This window comes from Dipteris shenzhenensis, chromosome 32 (assembly GCF_047967505.1).
Source record: "Dipteris shenzhenensis isolate YYH24624 ecotype China chromosome 32, Dip_SZ_1.0, whole genome shotgun sequence".
Lineage (NCBI taxonomy): Eukaryota > Viridiplantae > Streptophyta > Polypodiopsida > Gleicheniales > Dipteridaceae > Dipteris > Dipteris shenzhenensis.
The window spans coordinates 20,028,478-20,047,054 of NC_141627.1; the positions used below are offsets into that span (position 1 = coordinate 20,028,478).

Sequence of the window (18,577 nt, forward strand, 5' to 3'; positions counted from 1 at the left end):
GATTCTAGTAGGAGATAAAGTAGAGGATCGAGGGATAGATGTAATGGTTAGGAACAAACTTCCTTCTTGCCAAAGTTGCCTGTAGGCCTTGCCACTTTTTAAGCTTATCCTTAACTTTATCTATTACCTAGTCCCACTGATAATTTAGCAAACTTCTGAAGCCCATCAAGATTCTTAGAAGTCTAAAAATTTCTCCTTCCCTTACGACTTTGCATCCTTTTCTAAGAGGAGTTGGGGAGGAGGGTTCCTAGTACCATGTATGCCTAATTTTTCATGGTTAATTCTGGAACTTGAGGATAGACAGAAAACGTTTAGGCAATCCAAGGAATCAATCACTAAATGCTCGTCGTTGTGCAGAGTCAGGTTGTATCATCCACAAGTTGTTGATAGATGATCTGTCTCCCTTCTTCCACTTGTATACCTTTTAGGGTGCCATTGTCAACCTTGTCAGCGATCCAAGTGAGTCTGCTGCTATAGCAAAAAGTAGGGAAACTAGTGGGCATCCTTGTCTGATGGACCTCTTTAGCATGAAGGATGGAGAACTCTTGCCATTAATCTCAATCTTCCCTCTGGCTTGGGAGAGTAGGATCTCGATGTAGGGTATGTATTCGGGACCTATTCCCATGTCCTGGAGTGAGGAGAGGATAAAGCCCCATTCCACCATCCTGTCATAGGCTTTATCAAAGTCTACTTTGAGGAAGCAATTATCTTGCTGGGTTTCCTCGACAAGCTCTTTAAATCCTTCCCATAGCGTGAGGATAGCCTCTAGGATGTGTCATCCCTGGATGAAGCCCTTTTGTTCTTCCCTTATTTACCTCTGCATCTTGGTTTTTAACCTATTAGTAGCTAAAGCCTTGGCAAAAATCTTGTAACTGGTGTTCAACATGGTCAGTGGCCTCTAGTTTTTTATCTCATCTTTGGGGCCTCCTTTTGTAATTAGTTTTATCATCCCTATGTTAACTCTCGGATCCAAGGAGCCTTTTTCTTTTGAGTCTTGCCAGAGCTCCAGAAGGTGCAGTCCCACTATGTCCCAAAAGACTAGGTAAATTTCCATCGGGAGTCCGTCCTCTCTAGGAGTCTTTCCTTTAGCCATGACGTTAGTTTCTTCTTTTAGCTCCTTAAGGGTAAGGTCTCTATCTAGGAATTGGCAATCAAAAGGGGAGACCTGCTTAATTCTTGTATGTCTACAGCGGTTTCTAGCTCTTAATGTTTTGGTTTAGAGGATCTCAGTCTCTCCCAGAATAGCTTGAAAGTGGGAAACAACTAGTTCCATTGTCTCATTAGGGTCCTACATGAGCCTCCCATCTTTCTGCAGCATGTCCAAGGATTGCTTGGCATGTTTCTTTCAGAGGCTTCTGTACATTTCTTCATTGGCATTGTCGCTTTTTCCTACCCACCACTCTCTTGTATATATTTTGACCTATCTTGCTTCGATTTTTGCCTCAATTTTTAGTGTTTCTTGCACTTCTTAGTTGAGCATGTCCCTGAGGTGAAAAATCCTCCTCAAGTCTCTTGATCAGGTCTTTTAGGGCTTGTCTCCTCATTAGCCTGGCTTTGTCCGATCTTCATTTAATTGCTTTCAAGAAGCATCTTGTGCATTCTCTATGGCTCTCACCCATTTGTCTATCGTGCTAGTTGTTCCTTCAAATGCCTTTTACCAAATTCTTGCAATCTTGATTTGAACGTATGGTAGCTAAAAGAAAAAAGGGTTGGCTTTGAACTAGGAATGGAACCTCCTCCCTTCTCCCTTTTCCAAGGAGATTGATACCGGTTTATGGTCAAAGAAGGGGAGGGATAGAAGAGCACTGGCCTTGTGACAAAGGGCATCATCCAGAAGTCTTCTAGAAAAGTAGGCTCTATCCAGCCAAGCTTTTCTATGATTATGTCCTAAAATTGATTATTAGTCTAGGTGAAAGTGGTTTCTTCTGAGGCATCGATCAAGAGAGCTTGAACTTTTAGGTTATTCCAAGCTGTCAACTCACTTCCTCTTAGAACATTACCTAGCCCATTCCATCTATCTCTTTTGCTTTTGACCATATTGAAATCCCCGAGAAGGATAGTGTTATCTTTTAAGGATTTGCCTTCCCACATGAGTACTCTATCTTTAACGGAGTTGGGGGCATAGACCGAGAACACCTAACACTCTAGGTTGGGGTGCGTGAAGTCAACCCCTATTCCATTTTGATTGAAGGTTGTTAATACCCCTCCTACCACCTGGGAAAGGTGCTTGGCAACTCCCAACACTGCCCCCCCTTTGCCTTCTTCATGATCAGTGCAGAACCACTCTCTTTTGTCATCAATTTGGCTAATTTGCCACCTTAGATTTAATCCCCGACTTTGACTTCCTATAGTGCTAGAAAGTCAGGGTTGAGACCTTTGCCACGGATCCATCTTCTGAGAATCGCTAGTCTAAGATCGTTTGATAATCCTTGGACATTGATACTAAGGAAAGTGAAGAAATCTTGTTTTTGCATCATTGGGTATTGCTTTTGTTTCTTTTCTTCTTGAAATTTACATACAACACTAAGATGAAGCCTCTTCATAGCATTCTCTTCTCTCTCTCTCTATGGAGCTTGGCTCCTCAGGCTTCTAGTTCGGAGTGGCTGATTGAGACTTTGCCTTTCATCCTTCAAAGTTTTTCTTCCTTTCACTAGAGTAAATGGGGGGTCATCTCTGTTCAAGGATTCATGTTCTTCTCATTCAACTTGGGCTTCGAATTCTTGAGTGTTTTTTATGAATTCTTCTTCCTCTAAACTATTTGAAGGTTTTTCCTCAGTGGTTGCTCTCGAATCTACTTGATCTACTTGTTGTTATTTCCTGACTTCCCTCCACTGGGCTTTATCCTTCCCATGGTTCTTGGTTCTGGGATGAGCTTGGGGGTTTCTTCTTCTACCTAAACATTCTAAGGGAGAGGCATAGGTGTCTCTATGTTTTCTTTCCTACAACTGTTCCTAGCCGAGCAGTCCTTATTGAAGTGTCCTCCCAAGCCACAAAGGAAACACGAATTGGGGATGTTCTTGTAGAAGACTTTCTATACCAGCTCCGCTCCATCCCCATCTAGAACTCGAATGGAATTCGGAGGGTCTATTGCTAAGTCCATCACAGGCTTGGGGTTTCCTCTCGGGCTGATAAACCATTTTGTTTTTAGGGCTAAGAATTGACCTAGGCGAGCACATAGAGCCTCAATTTGTGGGAAGAGGGAGAGCGAGAGGTTGGGGAATTCTACCCAAATTGGCACTTTGGAGGGCGGAGGTGTATCGGGGTTAAAGATAGGTTTCCACATCTGAACAGACAAAGGTTGACTTTTAATGGTACACGAGCCCTTCTGCACTACTTCTGATGCCATTTTTGTTTTTTCAAAAAGAAAAACGGTGTATCCATTCCTTAGGAAGCAAATGCTAGTGAGATTCAACAAGGCTCACCCTTTCTTGATTTGCTACATCGTATGCTGGGGAGGGGCTCCATGAGAAGGACGTTTCTGAGTTTGAGCAGCAAAAGAAACAACTTTTGTGTTTTGTATTCTGTTTGTGTTGTGCTGAAAAAGTGAGAAGTTGTTTGGTGTGGACCTGAAGTCTGCCAGTAGTCTCTTAAGTCCCTCATCGGCTATACCTTTCTGCAGTTCTTGAATGTCTTTATTCTCCAAGTGTAGGGTGAAGCTCGGTAGTTGGATAGATCCGTCGCTTTTTCTCTTGTCATTTCCTGCATGTCTACATCTTGCTCTCTGGTGGTGTCCGTCTCATGATTGGGTCTTATCCCTAGATCTCTGTTAGCGGAGTCACCGTCTTTGGCAACTTTAGGCTAAGAAGCTTTGGAGGTGGCAGCAACCCTATCTCCTCTACCATCCCTAGAGGAGGTCATTGCTATCGAGCTTGAATTTCTCAAAGATTGCATGCTTCTTGACCTTCAGATTTGGTACATCCATTAGTTCCCATGGAGCACACAACAGATGAACCTTGTCATCTTTAGGTCAACAATTTGTACATAGTTTCTAGCATCACATCTGGCACATAGTGCTAACTTCCAACCATGCTTTCTTCACTGCTTCTTTCATAGTTGTGATTATTTTGGCAGAGTTGCTAGCAAGGATTAAGTCATTCACAAAAAACTACTATAATTCCAAAGATTGTGTCTTTATATAGGAACACTGATCCAACTCAAAATGTACAATGATGTCATGTATTGAAAAGACATCTGACTTAATATACCCAAGTCCTTAAGAATTGTGTCAATCCATATATGGATTTTTTTGTTTGCGAACCTCCATGTAGCCTGCCTTAAAGCCTTCAGATTGTGCTGTGTATATCTCGTCAATCGATTCTTTGTTGATGAAGGCTGAGGTTTATCTATTTGTTTAGGAAATAGATTTAAAGTAGTACTCTCATCCTTATTGTAGAACACTTCACTCTGCTTCTTATGGCATCTAGACACCAATGTTATATTGTAGTGGTTGATGGTACACATTGGATTGTGTTTCAGCTTAAAGATGCACTTGCTTTCCATTGTGTGATTCTTGTCGGGAGCATATTAGTCTTCCAATGTTTAGCTTTTGGTGTGGTCATATCCTTCTTTAAGTAGCCATGGAAGTTGAAATCAGAAATAGGTTCATATCCACATCTTGCAAAATTATAGCAGAGAGATGACATTAAATTTTCACACATAATGCACAATTTGAAACCCATAAATGAGGAAATAGTTTTTGATAATTGCACCACCTTAATCACCCCCTCTTATCAAGTATTACATGTAAAAAATTGAAAATCACTCCCACACAATGTCCAAATTCTAGCATAGAGATATACATTGTGACAAAAAAATCAAAAAACAAAAATCCCGATTCCAACACTAAAGAAAAAATGTAGATATTCATGTTTTGAAGATAAAGTTAGAGGATTGCTGAAGTGGAAGGACCAACTTGCAAAGGTAGAGTAGCCAACCTGTTTCACATGAATTTGTCAAACAACTATTTAACACTTATCACACTACCTCAACTGTGTTTCCTGCTTATTGTAGCATGTGTGGATACCAATCTAATAGGATTGCAATTAAGTGTGTCTTTCTTGGATATAGTGAAGTGCCCAAGCATACTATTTCTACCACTTGGCCAATAAGAAAGTCATAGGAAGTTAAGAAGTAGTCTTTGAAAAGAGCATTTTTTTCTTTCCAACTTATAATTCTTGCATTTAGTGACACCAAAGTAGCAATAGCCATCCCGCTACCTCTAAAAGTTAAGCAATTACCTAAGCAACCCTCCAAAGATTTTAGCAAAATTCCCTTGAACTTGTGCTAACAAGCACATCAATAACATGCATCGCACGTGGTAACTAGCATCTGGTAGTGGTAAATGAGAGTGCTAATAAGCATTTCACTTGTGCTAACAAGGATGCCAAGTGCTAGCAAGCATTTCACGTGCTAACAAGTACTATAGGTGCTAACGAGCATACGGCACTGGTAGATGAGAGTGCTAATAAGCATTGCAAGTGCAAGAAGGATTGCAGGTGCTAGCATTGCAACTGCTAGCACAATTATAGGTGGTGATGGAAATAATGGCATGTCCTAACATGCACAAGCATTTCTTGCCAACACATGCTAACAAGTACATGCAATTCTTGCTAGCACCTGCCTGTTATTGCATGTGCTAACAAGCATCACCAGCGATTACAACGATTGCATGTGCTAACTAGCATCTGGAAGTGCTAGATGAGAGTGCTAATAAGCATTGTAAATGCTAATAAGGATTGCAGGTGCTAACAAGCATTGCAAATGCTAGTAATTATAGGTGGTGCTGGCAAGGATGGCATGTGCTAAATGCACAAAAATTTCTTTCCAGCACATGCAATTCTTATTAGCACATGCATGTTATTGCACGTACTAATAAGCACCTACAATAACAAGCATTGCATGTGCTAACTAGCATTTGGTAGTGGTAGATGAGAGTGCTAATAAGCATTGGAAGTGATAATAAGGATTGTAGGTGCTAGCAACTGCAAGTGTTGTTGGAAAGAATTGTATGTGCTAACTACCATGTGGCAGTGGTAGATGAGAGTGCTAATTGCAAGTGCTAGCCAAGATTGATAGTGCTGACAAGCATTGTAGGTGCTGGAAAGCATTGATGGTGGTAGCAAGCATTGCATGTGCCAAGCCTGTGCCAAGCAGCCTATGATATTGGTAGAAGAGAGTGATAATTAGAATATGACAATTATAATCAGCATATGGCAATGGCCAAAGGTGAGTGGAAACCATCCCATGATTTTGGTTAATAGCACATGACAGTGGAAACCAACATATTATAATGTAACTATCATGTCAGTGGTAAGTTGCAAAGTAGGCGCTATCAATCATGCACTTTAGTAGGTTGTACGTGAGGCTCCTTGAAAAGGTGCATTGGGTGCTTGATGTAAATATTTTTGCCAACTCTTTCCTGACACACGTCCTTCTTGTTGGGGAAAACACGCAACTCGACCTTCCAAAATGATTGTACAAGCTTCATCAGTGATTGGGCTAGTGTAGTGTTGCTTTCAATGTGCAGCCAATGAGAATAGTCCATTACCATCAATAGCCCATGCATAGATCTAAATCTTGCCTACAAGCTATGCCTAGGAGCTTGAAGTACCTTGAGACCTTTGCTAGGGGAATGCACTGATTGGAGTTCATCAACATAGTCAATGCACTTTTCTTCAAAACTCATCTTTGGAAGCTGGTTGCTTTACAATGGCCAATGTAGTGTGAACATTGTTAATGAGGCATGCTTGAACGTCACCTTTTTCTCTTGATGAAGGTCACAAAGGCATTGCACCCGAGGATGTTGCAATATTGAATTGAAAAGGTTAGTCTTGAGTTATGCACCCATGCCAGTCGTCATGCTATTGAAAAAAATCACAATTTTGCTAACAATCCTCCACTTCTACAAGTCATCAAGTCCATGTATAGTAACCTCCCTCCTGTTTTTGTCTCTTGTGTGTTGTTCTCTTTTCTTTCCAGCTTCATAATACCTTATGACATTGTCCCATACAGTTGGCTCAATGGATCTTCCCATGTTGCCTTGCATTGGCTCACCTTGTTGGTAGCTCAAATGTAAACCCCAAACCTGCAATTCAATGCAAGCTAGAACTAAGTAATGCACTAAATGATGAACATTTAAACCAAGAAACCATATAATTTTTTGCATCAACTCCATCATGTGAAGTCTAAAAAGAAAACAACAAGTGGAAGCATCAAGATCTCATGATGACTGTCGTGAGCATATTTATCAAAACTTCAAGAAAGCTTAATTGCGAGGACATATGACAAGATTGTGATGCCCCTTCAATATTTGTCATGGAGAGAGAGAGAGTCCATGTGAGAGAACACTGCGCCTCAACAAGGATTCTTAGTGATGGATTAGGAAGAAGGAAGCCTGCACCTGTGTGTGAGTGTGTGTGAGAGAGAGACAGTCCACGCACTGCAATGTTGCCTACAACAGCGGTAGAGTGAGTGAGAGGGAGGACAACAATTCTTGGCAATGGAACATGTAGGAGGAAGGCTATACCTCTATGAGAGAGACAGTGCTGGTGATGGAGCAGGTAGGAGGAAGACTGCACCTCTGTGTGTGTGTGTGTGTGTGTGTGAGAGAGAGAGAGAGAGAGAGAGAGAGAGAGAGAGAGAGAGAGAGAGAGAGAGAGAGAGAGGGCTGTAATTGCAATTCAAATTCAAAATAGAGCGACACTGCATATATGGGATGAGTATAACTTCCAATCAACATTATGCTCACTTACAAACAAAGCCAAAATGTGCTATTCAATGGTGCTTCTTAGCATTATCCATGGACATGCTTTCTTGTGTGGGTTAACGTGCTTCCACCATAGGCTATAATTTATTATTATGAGTAACCTCTTTCCTATGATCCCTCATGGGGTTCTTTCTTTTTCAATGACCATAGGGCTACGGACACGTGAAAGAAAGGTTCATATCTAGCTAGTTGATTAAACAACCAATCCTCTATGGCTCAATACTTAGCCTAAGGTTATCACAAGGCATCCTTTTATTATTAGGGCTCTTTATTTTCTTCGGTTCTTACAAAGACAGTCAAACTACACCCAATTGGTAGCAGTTGCCACCTCAATGGTTATTCCTTTTCTCTGTCTTGGGTACCATTCCACCACTTACACTAGGATGTGTGTATGTCTAGGGGAGGAATCTGTGTGTGTGTGTGTGTGCGTGCGCACGGGCACACACACACACACATGTGCATCTCAAGTGACTAGTCCTACAATGTCTAAGAGGCTATGGAGGGGTCTAGATTGTTTTTCTGAGACAAAAAAAAAGAGCAATGTTGTGCTTGACCAAAATTACACGATTGGCATTCTATGGATAGGCTTCATTCAGACGTGTCAACTAAGGAGCCTAAATGTCATTATCTGTAAATTTCCATCCAAAGAAAACCATTGATGGAAGAACAAGATATGGGGATGAAGCATGTCAAGATAAGGTGCAATAGAAGACAAAGCAGATCCTCTAATTCAACACTTACACATAGCGCAGGACTTCATCTAGCCACAAAACATCTTGGACTCAACCATTGACAAGTATCAAAACCACATAGAAGATGCCCCTAATCCCTAATAATATATCAATGAAATTTCATAGGCTACATTAACCCTAATAAATACAAAGGTACACCATCTAAGTGATTGAGTCCTGAAAGACATTGGAATCATATCTCTCTTGTGGCTTGTTAGAAGTTTGGAAGGGAAAGTTGGCATTTGAGGTGATTGTGCACACATGTAAGGGAAGGAATTTTGCAAAATTCTTATGCGGTGGCCTTGTCAGATAATAGGCTAGCAAATCGATTTTACCCTCCTAGTAGCATATATGATCCCAAGGCTACTAATTAATCTTTATATCTCACTCACAACATATGCACATACGTTTGCATCGTAGACACACAATTTGGAATATTTGTAAGATATATTAAAATAGCAAACACCTAACTTTTGATTTGGCTTGCACCAAATCATTCCTCCAACTGATCTAATGCATCTAATGAACATATAGACCAAAAAGTTCCCTAAACTTAGACAATCCAAAATGGTGCGATTCAGGTCTACTTTTTGCCAAAAGTAGGCACAGGTTGCACTATTCTAGATTTCCTAGTTTTAGGAAAAGTAGGCACAAGTTGCATCATTACAGATTCTTGGTTTCTAGGCGCTTTATGGTATGAATTTTTTATCTTATATATTAGATTAGTTATAAGAAATCTTTGATGCAAAAAAGACACAAAAATAAAATTATAAAATCCAGGTTTTTTAATTTGACCAAATATCTCGACTATTGAAGGCTAAGAATAACTACTTCACAACAAAAATAGAGGCACTAGGAATGATATATTCTACGAGCAAGTTGTGACATTACCTATTGAGCAACAAGTTCACCTTCCATGTGGACTATTCCGTGCAATTGTATCTCATCAACAAACCAAATCTCATAGAGTGGGGAGAAGCCATAAACCTATTCTCTGATGACTTAATGGATGCAGACATGTGTACACAAAAGAGTCTTAGGTGGAATAGACAAATTTGAAGTTTTGAGAACAAATGCAAAAAGGAAGGAAACACAGAAGAGTCTTAAGGGATAAGGAGTATTTCCAAGTGAAACTAGCATGATCAAGTTTGAAATAAATCTTCAAAAACTCTTTATAGCCTTCATTTAATAAAAAGGGTGTGTGCAAAGGACTTATTACTGGATACTTTTGTGGTAAAAAACTGCTTTCCATTTTCAAGGCATAGGATTCGGTCATCCTATATCATGAGCCCAAAAGAACAAATCAGCTATTCCAAAGAGCTTATGGGATTACAAAATCACTCCCACATCCTCTTCCTTGTATGAATCTAGACCCTCCATGCCTAGAACTATCATTTCTAGGTTTTAGGTGGGTTTCAATGAGTCGGGTAATGGGCATATTTCCATAAGATGAGAAGTAGTTAGATTCTTCCGCTTTTATTTGATTAAGGGTCTCCATCACTAGATCCTGATACAAAAGAAAAGTAATCTAGGCCTTGATGACTTCCTAGGATTTGCTTTTCCACAACTAGACATCAAAGGAGGCTGATTGAGACTTGGTATCTTTTGCTAGAAAAACTTTCTCCAAGTGATTGAAAATGTACAAGACATACTGGTCGGACCAAATAATATTTGAGTCACAATCATATTTCCCATCAACAATCCTCTGAGTACATTTTAGGTATGTCCTACATAGGTTCCATACATTTTTGCAGAGTACTAATGTAAAGTCATTCATATCCCAACTTCTTCAATTTGAAACCTACCTCCCATCCATGTGAATTGTATCTCTATATTACAACATTATCCTATCATGAATATGCTGAATGTCAAAATGGTGAAGCCCGTGTTGTGCCTACAAATGCTGATTTATTTTCTAGTCTTGTTTACGTTTGTCTCATAAATCACTCTAGTCTCTTATCCCCTTTTTATTTAGCTGAAGTGCATCATTGATGGAGCAATCTCTCAAGGCAAAGCATTTCTAGATCATCAAAAACCAAAGGGAATCATGGAAAGTGAATGTTCCTATCTTCCTAGTAAAATATTTCCATTTAAGATATGGTTTGAGGGATGCCTTCCACAGAGCAATAGCTAAGAAGAGGAAACCACTATGAGCGTACCCTAAGAAGTTCTTTGTCCTCAATGAAGGTGGAGTGCCTATCAATGTGTATGGCATCATATGAGTATTTATGGCTTAGCTAAACTATATAAGACATGAAGGTCTTACAAAGTGCTTAAATGATGTAGATCTATTGTTACAACTAGAGTTATGTAGTGGTCCAAAAGAACCCAATGTCCCATGCTAGGATGAGACACATTGAGGTCCATTATCATAATCTCATGAGATGGGTCACATTGATTGCTTGACCACCAAAGGAAAATTCCATAAACATTTTCACTAAGGCTCTACCTTGAGAGCAGATGGAGAATCTCATTAAATGCTTGGCCATAGGCCCACAATCTATAAGTGAGCGGGGGTGTTAGAAATAACAAACCCATGTGTCAGCTTTGATTGTTGAGTCATCCCTACGAAGTCATCAAATTGAACTTGATTATCTAATCAAACAATATCTAAATCTACAATAGTTTCTTCGTCATCAAAGTCAGTGTGACCATCAACTAATAGTTGTGACATCATCTTACATTGTTTAATTGATGATAATTGTCATGTCATCGATTTGGGGTGAAGGGGGTTTGTAGGGTCGAACAAGATTTGAATGAGGTCTTCATTGGGACTTCATTCAACAAAGGCCAGGCAAAAGAATAGGAAGTTTGGAATCCATTACTTAAAGTAGGAGTCCTGTATTGGATTTGGATAATAGGTTGGCTTGCACAAATTCATGCTAATGAGTCAAGAGGAATTCAACGATGTCTATTTCGGTTATGAGATCATAACAAGGAAACAATGGAAAGTCCTATTAATAAGTTGTGGGGAAAAGAAGAGGGGTGAAAAGGAAGATGGAAAGGCCATGATTAAACTAAGGGATAAAGGGGGGAGGGACCACTTATGAGGGGGGCATTAAAGAGGAAGGGACATGAGGGACTATTTATAATATTATAAAGGGACTATTTCTGAGGGGGGCATTAAAGAGGAAGGGACATGAGGGACTATTATATTTATATTTAGGGATGCTATACTACTCTATAGTTTGCAGATAGAGCTCAAGTTTGTGAAATAAAAGATTATGGGTTCGAATCCCCTCTTGATATAATGTGCACCCTCTTAGAGATAAGCTTAAAAGATTAACCTTATATTAAACCATGGACAAGTATAGATTAATTACCCTCCATGGTCCAAAACAATAGGAATAAAGTTGCGTTGAGCAAAATATATGCCCCTTGTGAACTTTACATCGAAAATCTTATTAATTAGTCCTCTTCTCCTCCCTCAAAATTATTACATTAACCTAAGCTTACCGTCCCCACCCTTGAAATTATTACATTAGCCTAAGTTAACCGCCCCACATAAAAATCATCCGCCTCCCCTTGATCTCCCTTCACTACCTTCCCCTCGTATTTCTTGAACCATTTTTGTGTCCTCAAATCCTCTCTCCCCCTTTTGCTCCTTTGCTGCCCTCTTTTAGTCTCTCCTTCGCTATGTCCTTTCTTGGTCCCTCACTACTCATCCGCTCTTTTAGATTTAGTTAGATGTTGAGTTATGGTAGGTGATTATGCCTCTTCTTGCAATTATCTTTGAAGGAGGTTTTAGGCCAAGGTAAGGATGGGATTGAGTGGAGGAGGCAATAGCAACAACTGTGGTGGAGGAGGCAATAGCAACAAATGTGGTGGAGGAGGTAGGCCCGGTAGAGAGGCGCACGATCTTCGCACAGTGGAGGAGTTGAACAGGTGGGGGCTCGATGAAGAGGTGTTGGCGAGTGCTAGAGAGGTGATGGGGAAGAGCAGGGAGGATGATGGTGGAGATAAGGAAGAGGGGTTAGTAGGGAAACATTGACGCAGCTATGGGGAGGGAGGAGTTAAGGTGGGGAGGGATGGAATTGAGGCAAGGGGGAGGTTTAGAAAGGAATGGTAGGAGAGAGGGGAAGGGAGAGATGGAGAAGGAGGATGGGGTGTGTTGATGAGTAGGGGAGAGATAGCAAAGAAATGGGGGAGAAGGGGAGAGATGGCAAGGGAGAGGTGGAAGAGAGAGGCACAGGTGGTGCACTCTCTACAAGTCACACTAGCTGTCAGCCTTTGCACCCATTGTTTCTATCTCACAGATGGGGATCACAATCGAACGAGCATAGAGATGGCAGAAGTCAAAGGTAGAGGAGCAAGTGGCTATGGTGGCCATACTCAACATTAGTTCAAGTTAGGCTAGCTAGGTTCTATCAGATTAAACTAAATTTTATGTAACATTATGAAGTTATGTTAGTATAAGGTCCAATAAATGTGAAATTTGAAGGTTGTAAATTGAATCTGTTTTTTGTCATGGCATTTTTCTACAAAAAAATAGAAAAAAGTAGGGCTATGGTAGCATCATGATTAGAGTTGTAGATTGCAAGCTATGGATTTTAGATCAAATTGTACCCATTATAACACACACACACACACAGAAAACTGTGTGTGTGTGTGTCCATAACATTGATAAATGTATGTACCCATGAAATTCAAGGGATATGTGGAAATTCACATTCCCCTTTGAAATCAATCCTGACGTGAACCCTACATCACTGTTTCTAGTGAGCTAGTGCTAATGAAGTTAAGCTAGTAAGGGCGTGAGAACCTTTATTGGAGGAAAAACTTATGTTGCCATCATCAATGAGATTTTAAATGTTGCCATTTTCCAATCCCTTTTTTGTGTTGTGTATTGTAAGAGCTAGGCGGATACACACTGCCTAGTACCTACCTCGCGAGAGAAGGGATGGTCTATGTGTGAGTGCCCATGTGTGGTGGGCACAAAAATGAAAAGGGACAAAATAATACCAAGCAAATGAGAATGGCACACGGTATGAGCCCCCCCCATTGGATGGCAGGGGTTCAAATGATCGCAAGCACAAAATTTGAGGGTTGGATAAGAGGTTGAGGCTTTCGATCTAGATGGCGCTCTCCTTCTTGTGCACCCGATTGGCTTACAACACATGGCGATCACGTGTCGAACACATGCGCATGGGCACTTGGTGTGTAAGGGGCCTTAGGGAGTGTTCCTGGGGGGGGGGAAAGGGCTCAGCCACCTGGTCCCTCAATGGCAATGAGAACATGACTAACAAGGTGAGGATCCCACAATGGCCCTGCATAATGGAGGACTTGAAATATGAAAGGGAAAAATATGACAAAGAAGTTCAGCTTCTCTTCTCCCTTCTCTTCTTCCTTCGTGCTCCCACTCCTAGTTGGGCTGAACTCCATGGCCTAGACTAGGGGGTTAGATCCTAGCTTGGAGTCTCCATCAAGCTGATCTTACTCAGGAAGAACTTTAGGAGCTCCCCCCTAGCTGTTTCTCACCTTCAGGCATCTGCCAGGCTGCTGCTCCAGAGACTGGTTTTTTCATAGACAAAGAATCAAGCATAACTTTTCGAGGTTTGCTCGGATTACTTCAAAGTAAAAAGAAAATTTTCCTTAGAAGGTAAGCCACATTTATTTCTTTTGGGTCAAAGTCAAATTCTGTTTCATTTGCATGATATCAGCATCACAAATAGGGGGGGTCCTGGCAGTCTGTCATTTTTTCAATGAGTGACAGAAAAGCAAAAAAGCAGCCTTCCTATGCTGCAATAGTAGCATCATCTTTGCCCAATACTAGGCAGAATGAAGTCATCCTCCTTCTTCAACAGCAGGTTCTTCTCAAGAAGGAGAATAGTGAGCTAAAAGACAGGTTCTAGAAGCTAGAAGATAGAGTGAAGACTGTTGAGCTCAAACTCAACAATCCTATCCCTAATGTAGTTTTAGATGAGGAGCTAGTCTTTACTCAAATGGAAGAGTTGCACAAGAAGCTTATGGGAGAGATTCAAGAGAATTTTAAAGGAGAGATAAAGAGATCTTTAGGTACACAGGTCCAGAAGGAAGTAAAGCAGCAAGCTGAAAGGCAGCTCAACTCAAAGAAACTAAGGATTGGAGGACTACCAGACAATTGGAATGTAGCAGAAGACAATGGGAGTGAGACCTTCGAAAAACTCAGCAAATCTCTACCAGGAATTGATTGGGGAGATGTAGAATTTGACATTAGACAGGAAGGAGCTCACGCAATTCTCACTTTTGGAACAAGAGAGGAAAGAATATAGATCCTTAGACAATCTAACAAGTTGAAAGGACCTCCAATGTAGATTGCAGAAGAACTTACAAAAACTCAATTGAAGAGTAATGATTAAGAGCTTGCAAAGGTGAAGGCGGCTAGAAAGGAAGGCAAATGGGCTATCTACCGAGATGGCAAGGCATTGATCAAACACTTCAAAGCAAAACCAATAGACCCTCAGTCTATAACTGATGTATGATCTTCATTTGCTCTCCCTTTTTCTATTTTGGTTTCTCAGATGTACTGGTGGAACCAGTTGTAATTTGTGATTATTAATCTCTTGAGACATAATATAAAACTACTTTTTTTCCCCCAAAAAAATAATAATGGAGGACTTATGTCATGGACGAAGTTGTATTGTGTGATGTCCTAGTAGTTGTAAGCGTATGCTATGGAATGGTCCATCCAGTAAGCGTAGGGTGTCCCAGAGTCAATGTTTGTAGAGGATATGTTGCTCGACACATGGTCTAAGTGTGACTCGTAAATGGTGGTCGATTGTTGAAAGTTCATTTTGAGATCAAACATCCGCATCATTGTTTCTAGATTAGTTGATTCTTGTGGATTTTTTCCCATGTCTATGTTGAAGTCACCTACTAGTATTGTCAAGGAGTTTGTATTAATTGTGCTTATGAGTATGTTTTGAAGGTAAGTCAATGTTTGTAAAGGGTATGTTGCTCCACACGTGGTCTAAGTGTGACCCGTAAATGGTGGTCGGTTGTTGAAAGTCCATTTTGAGATCAACCATCCGCATGATTGTTTCTAGATTAGTTGATTCTGATGAATTTTTGCTCATGTCTATGTTGAAGTCACCCACTAGTATTGTCAAGGAGTTTGTATTAATTGTGTTTATGATTATGTTTTGAAAATAAGTTATGAACATATTGTATCTTAGAGATGGTGGCATTAAAATGTACAACCTTTGCTCATTTATAGTTGTTTCAGTGGTTGTGATTTATGCCCCTGTTCTGTGTACGTATTGACACTGTTTATCGGCAAGTCTTTTTTCAGTAGCGTGCACTACCCAAAGTTAGAGTAATTTTCGACCACATTAAACCCCGTCGCAATGTATTTAATTTGATTCTTGTAGGTAGATAATATTGGAATCCATCACTTATGTTGTTAGGTAGCAATCTTGTGTTCAAGGATGTAACTAGCAATTTGTACCTTCCCTTTCTTTTTAAATGCAATTGGGCCAATGTTGTCCAAGTTGTTTTTTCATTGAACCCAATTTCTTTGACGCGTGACAAGGTCGTGTATGCCAAGCCATGCGCACATACTCCTTTCGGGGAAAATGCAACCCTTTGTAATGTTAGCCCTTGTGCTCATGGATTATTCTTGCTACTAGTTGAATAGGGAATTGTTCTCTAGTAAGAATGCTTGTTTTTTATGAAATTCTGAACACGGGTGTCCATTTTGGTTTAATGTATTCTTTAAAAGCATGGATGATATCTCTTAGAGCTTGTAATTCGATTTCTTTCAAAGGGGAAAGGATCCAAACCATGTCCTTTCCCATGTAGGTTGATGTTGTAAACACACGTTTTAGAAAAGTCAAATTGACCAACTCGGAGAACGGGGTTCATTCCTAAGGACTTTTGGAGGCCAAAAAGTCAAAATGTCTAACAAGCTGGTCTCCTTGTCTTATTCTGCTAAAATATCTATGCCTAGCCTATCTTCTTTAGCTCCTTGCAATGTCCCTCATCACTCCTTCAGCTCCTTTGAAGGGTCTCTCATCACTCCTCTCTCTCCATATATTTCTCTTTAGCTCCTTTTCATTTTTGAGCTCCTTTCCAGGTCTCTCATCACTCCATATCTGTCTCTAGCTTCTTTGCATGTTTCTGGGTCTTATCTGAGTGTGTATGTGAGAGTCTGTATGAGTGGTGCTGCTTTTCTGTGAAGAAGAAAGCAACTCAAGAGAAGAACAGACAGAGGTTGAGTACTCAACATTCATGGAAGATCTTTGCCAAAGCAATCCTTTGATTCCACACTGATTCTGATCATGCTTTTTTTGAGTTTCTTTTGAAGCTTTGCTAGCTCTTCTCCTCCCTATCTAACCACACACTGCCTCCGTGTGCTTCTCGAGCTCAGCAGCGAAACCATGATTGGAGCAACGCAGGCCCCCGACCTCCCTCCCACCAGAAGCCCGTGTCATCATACGTGGAGCAGAGCAGCCCGCAGACCCTCAACCCAAAAAAAAGCATCCGCTCGAGGAGATTGAAGACGACAAGGTCCTCAAAAAGCTGATCGAAATCTGGGAGAAAGAGGTAGACATCCTCACGCAGCGCATCGAACGCAAGAAGAATTCCAAAAGCAGCACCCAGAACGAGATCTATCAGCTCTTCGGCCTCTACTTCGTCTTCCAAGGAGTCGTCTTCTCTGCGCTCTTCCAAGCAGTCGGCCAACTGGGCGGAGCATCAAGCACCCGAGGTCAGCCCAGTGACTCGCTATGCCATCTCTTCCGGTGGCCCTTCTTGCTCTCCCTCCCTACCTCTGTCGCGACCATCGCTGCAACCTTGCACAAATTGTATGACCGCGGCAGCATAGAGAATATGCTGGTGAATGAGAAGGCAGAAGTTGGAGCCATCAGTAATATGATAGAGGAACTCAGAGACCAGGGTTCCGCCTTCGACAAAAAGAGAGTGATTATACAGGAATCTGCGTCTCCTGTCAGCTTCTGGGCCTGCATCTTTCGCCCCGGCACGAGAGAATACACAGTCTCTGTGCTTGCAGTCCTAGTGGGCTTCTCCGTAATCATCCTCATGGCCTGTCGCCGTGTTCTTTGCCAACACTCAGGAACTTGATAGCATAGTCTGTTTCTTTGCAACTCGCAGTGATCATCCTCATTGGTGTTCTTTTCCAAAGGACTGTCTAAAATCTCGGTCTGACAGCTTGAGTACGATTTTCAAAGAAAAATCCCTATTTCCAATTACAAAGTCGGCATGCTCCAATGTTCCTGAGCAGGCACACACGATGTTTAGTCCATCGTTTTGTCAATCAAACAAGAGCCTAAGTATACAGATCTTGACGCCAAGATCTGTATCGATCTGCAAATCCAGCAAGCGGGAGACCAAGAGCATAAGTATACGGATCTGATGCCAAGATGTTATCGATCTGCAAATCCATCAAGCAGGAGAGCCAACTAATCGTGCTTCCGTGCACGGAATAATGTCTGCCAATTCCTTTGCATTCTTCCCACACACAGACAGAAATATAATTTCTTGAGGACGTGAACTCCTAGAGCGTGAACGCAATCTAAGACTCGAGTGATCTGAAGGTTTTACTTTCAAAATTTTCCTGCATCATGGCTGCAATGTTGGCACGATTTAGTCCAAAATGTCAAGGTTTACTCCTAAGTTTGCTAAGGTTTAGTCCTAAGTTTGCTCACCATCAGTATGGAATCAGCCGGTTCTAGTACATGCTTGAAAGCCAATAGTTCCTCCACTTTCTACTCTAGTTCTTATGGGTAGTGCATGCTCCTCTCTCTCTCTCTCTCTCTCTCTCTCTCTCCACTTTGCCATGTGTATAAGTGATAAATACCATGACTTATAAATACATTGGTATGGAGTGAGAATGGATTGGGTATAAGGGTTTTAAAGTATAGGAAGAATGAGTCATATAAAGAAGTGGGCCTTAAGAATGTGGAAGGAGGTGAAGGATTATGAAGAGCGGATTTCAAAGAAGAATCCTCTGGAAGTCTTGTGCGGAGTTGGAGATTTCACCATGTGGAGATTATAAATCCATGTAGATTCTGTTAAATTATACGGTGCAACGGAACAGAAACTGAACAAAGAATAGAGAGTACACAGCAAATTGGAGATGAAC

At 41.0% G+C, this 18,577-nt stretch overlaps 1 protein-coding gene across 1 annotated transcript; it reads left to right on the top strand.

Moving 5' to 3' along the window:
• Nucleotides 1–16,887: 16,887 nt before the first annotated feature.
• On the top strand, nt 16,888–17,632 carry LOC147880433 (uncharacterized; the record flags this gene model as incomplete). The annotated part of the gene is made up of 1 exon (XM_087371110.1): nt 16,888–17,632. A coding segment is annotated over one exon (669 nt), but the record flags the coding sequence as incomplete, so codon positions are not given.
• Nucleotides 17,633–18,577: the final 945 nt, after the last annotated feature.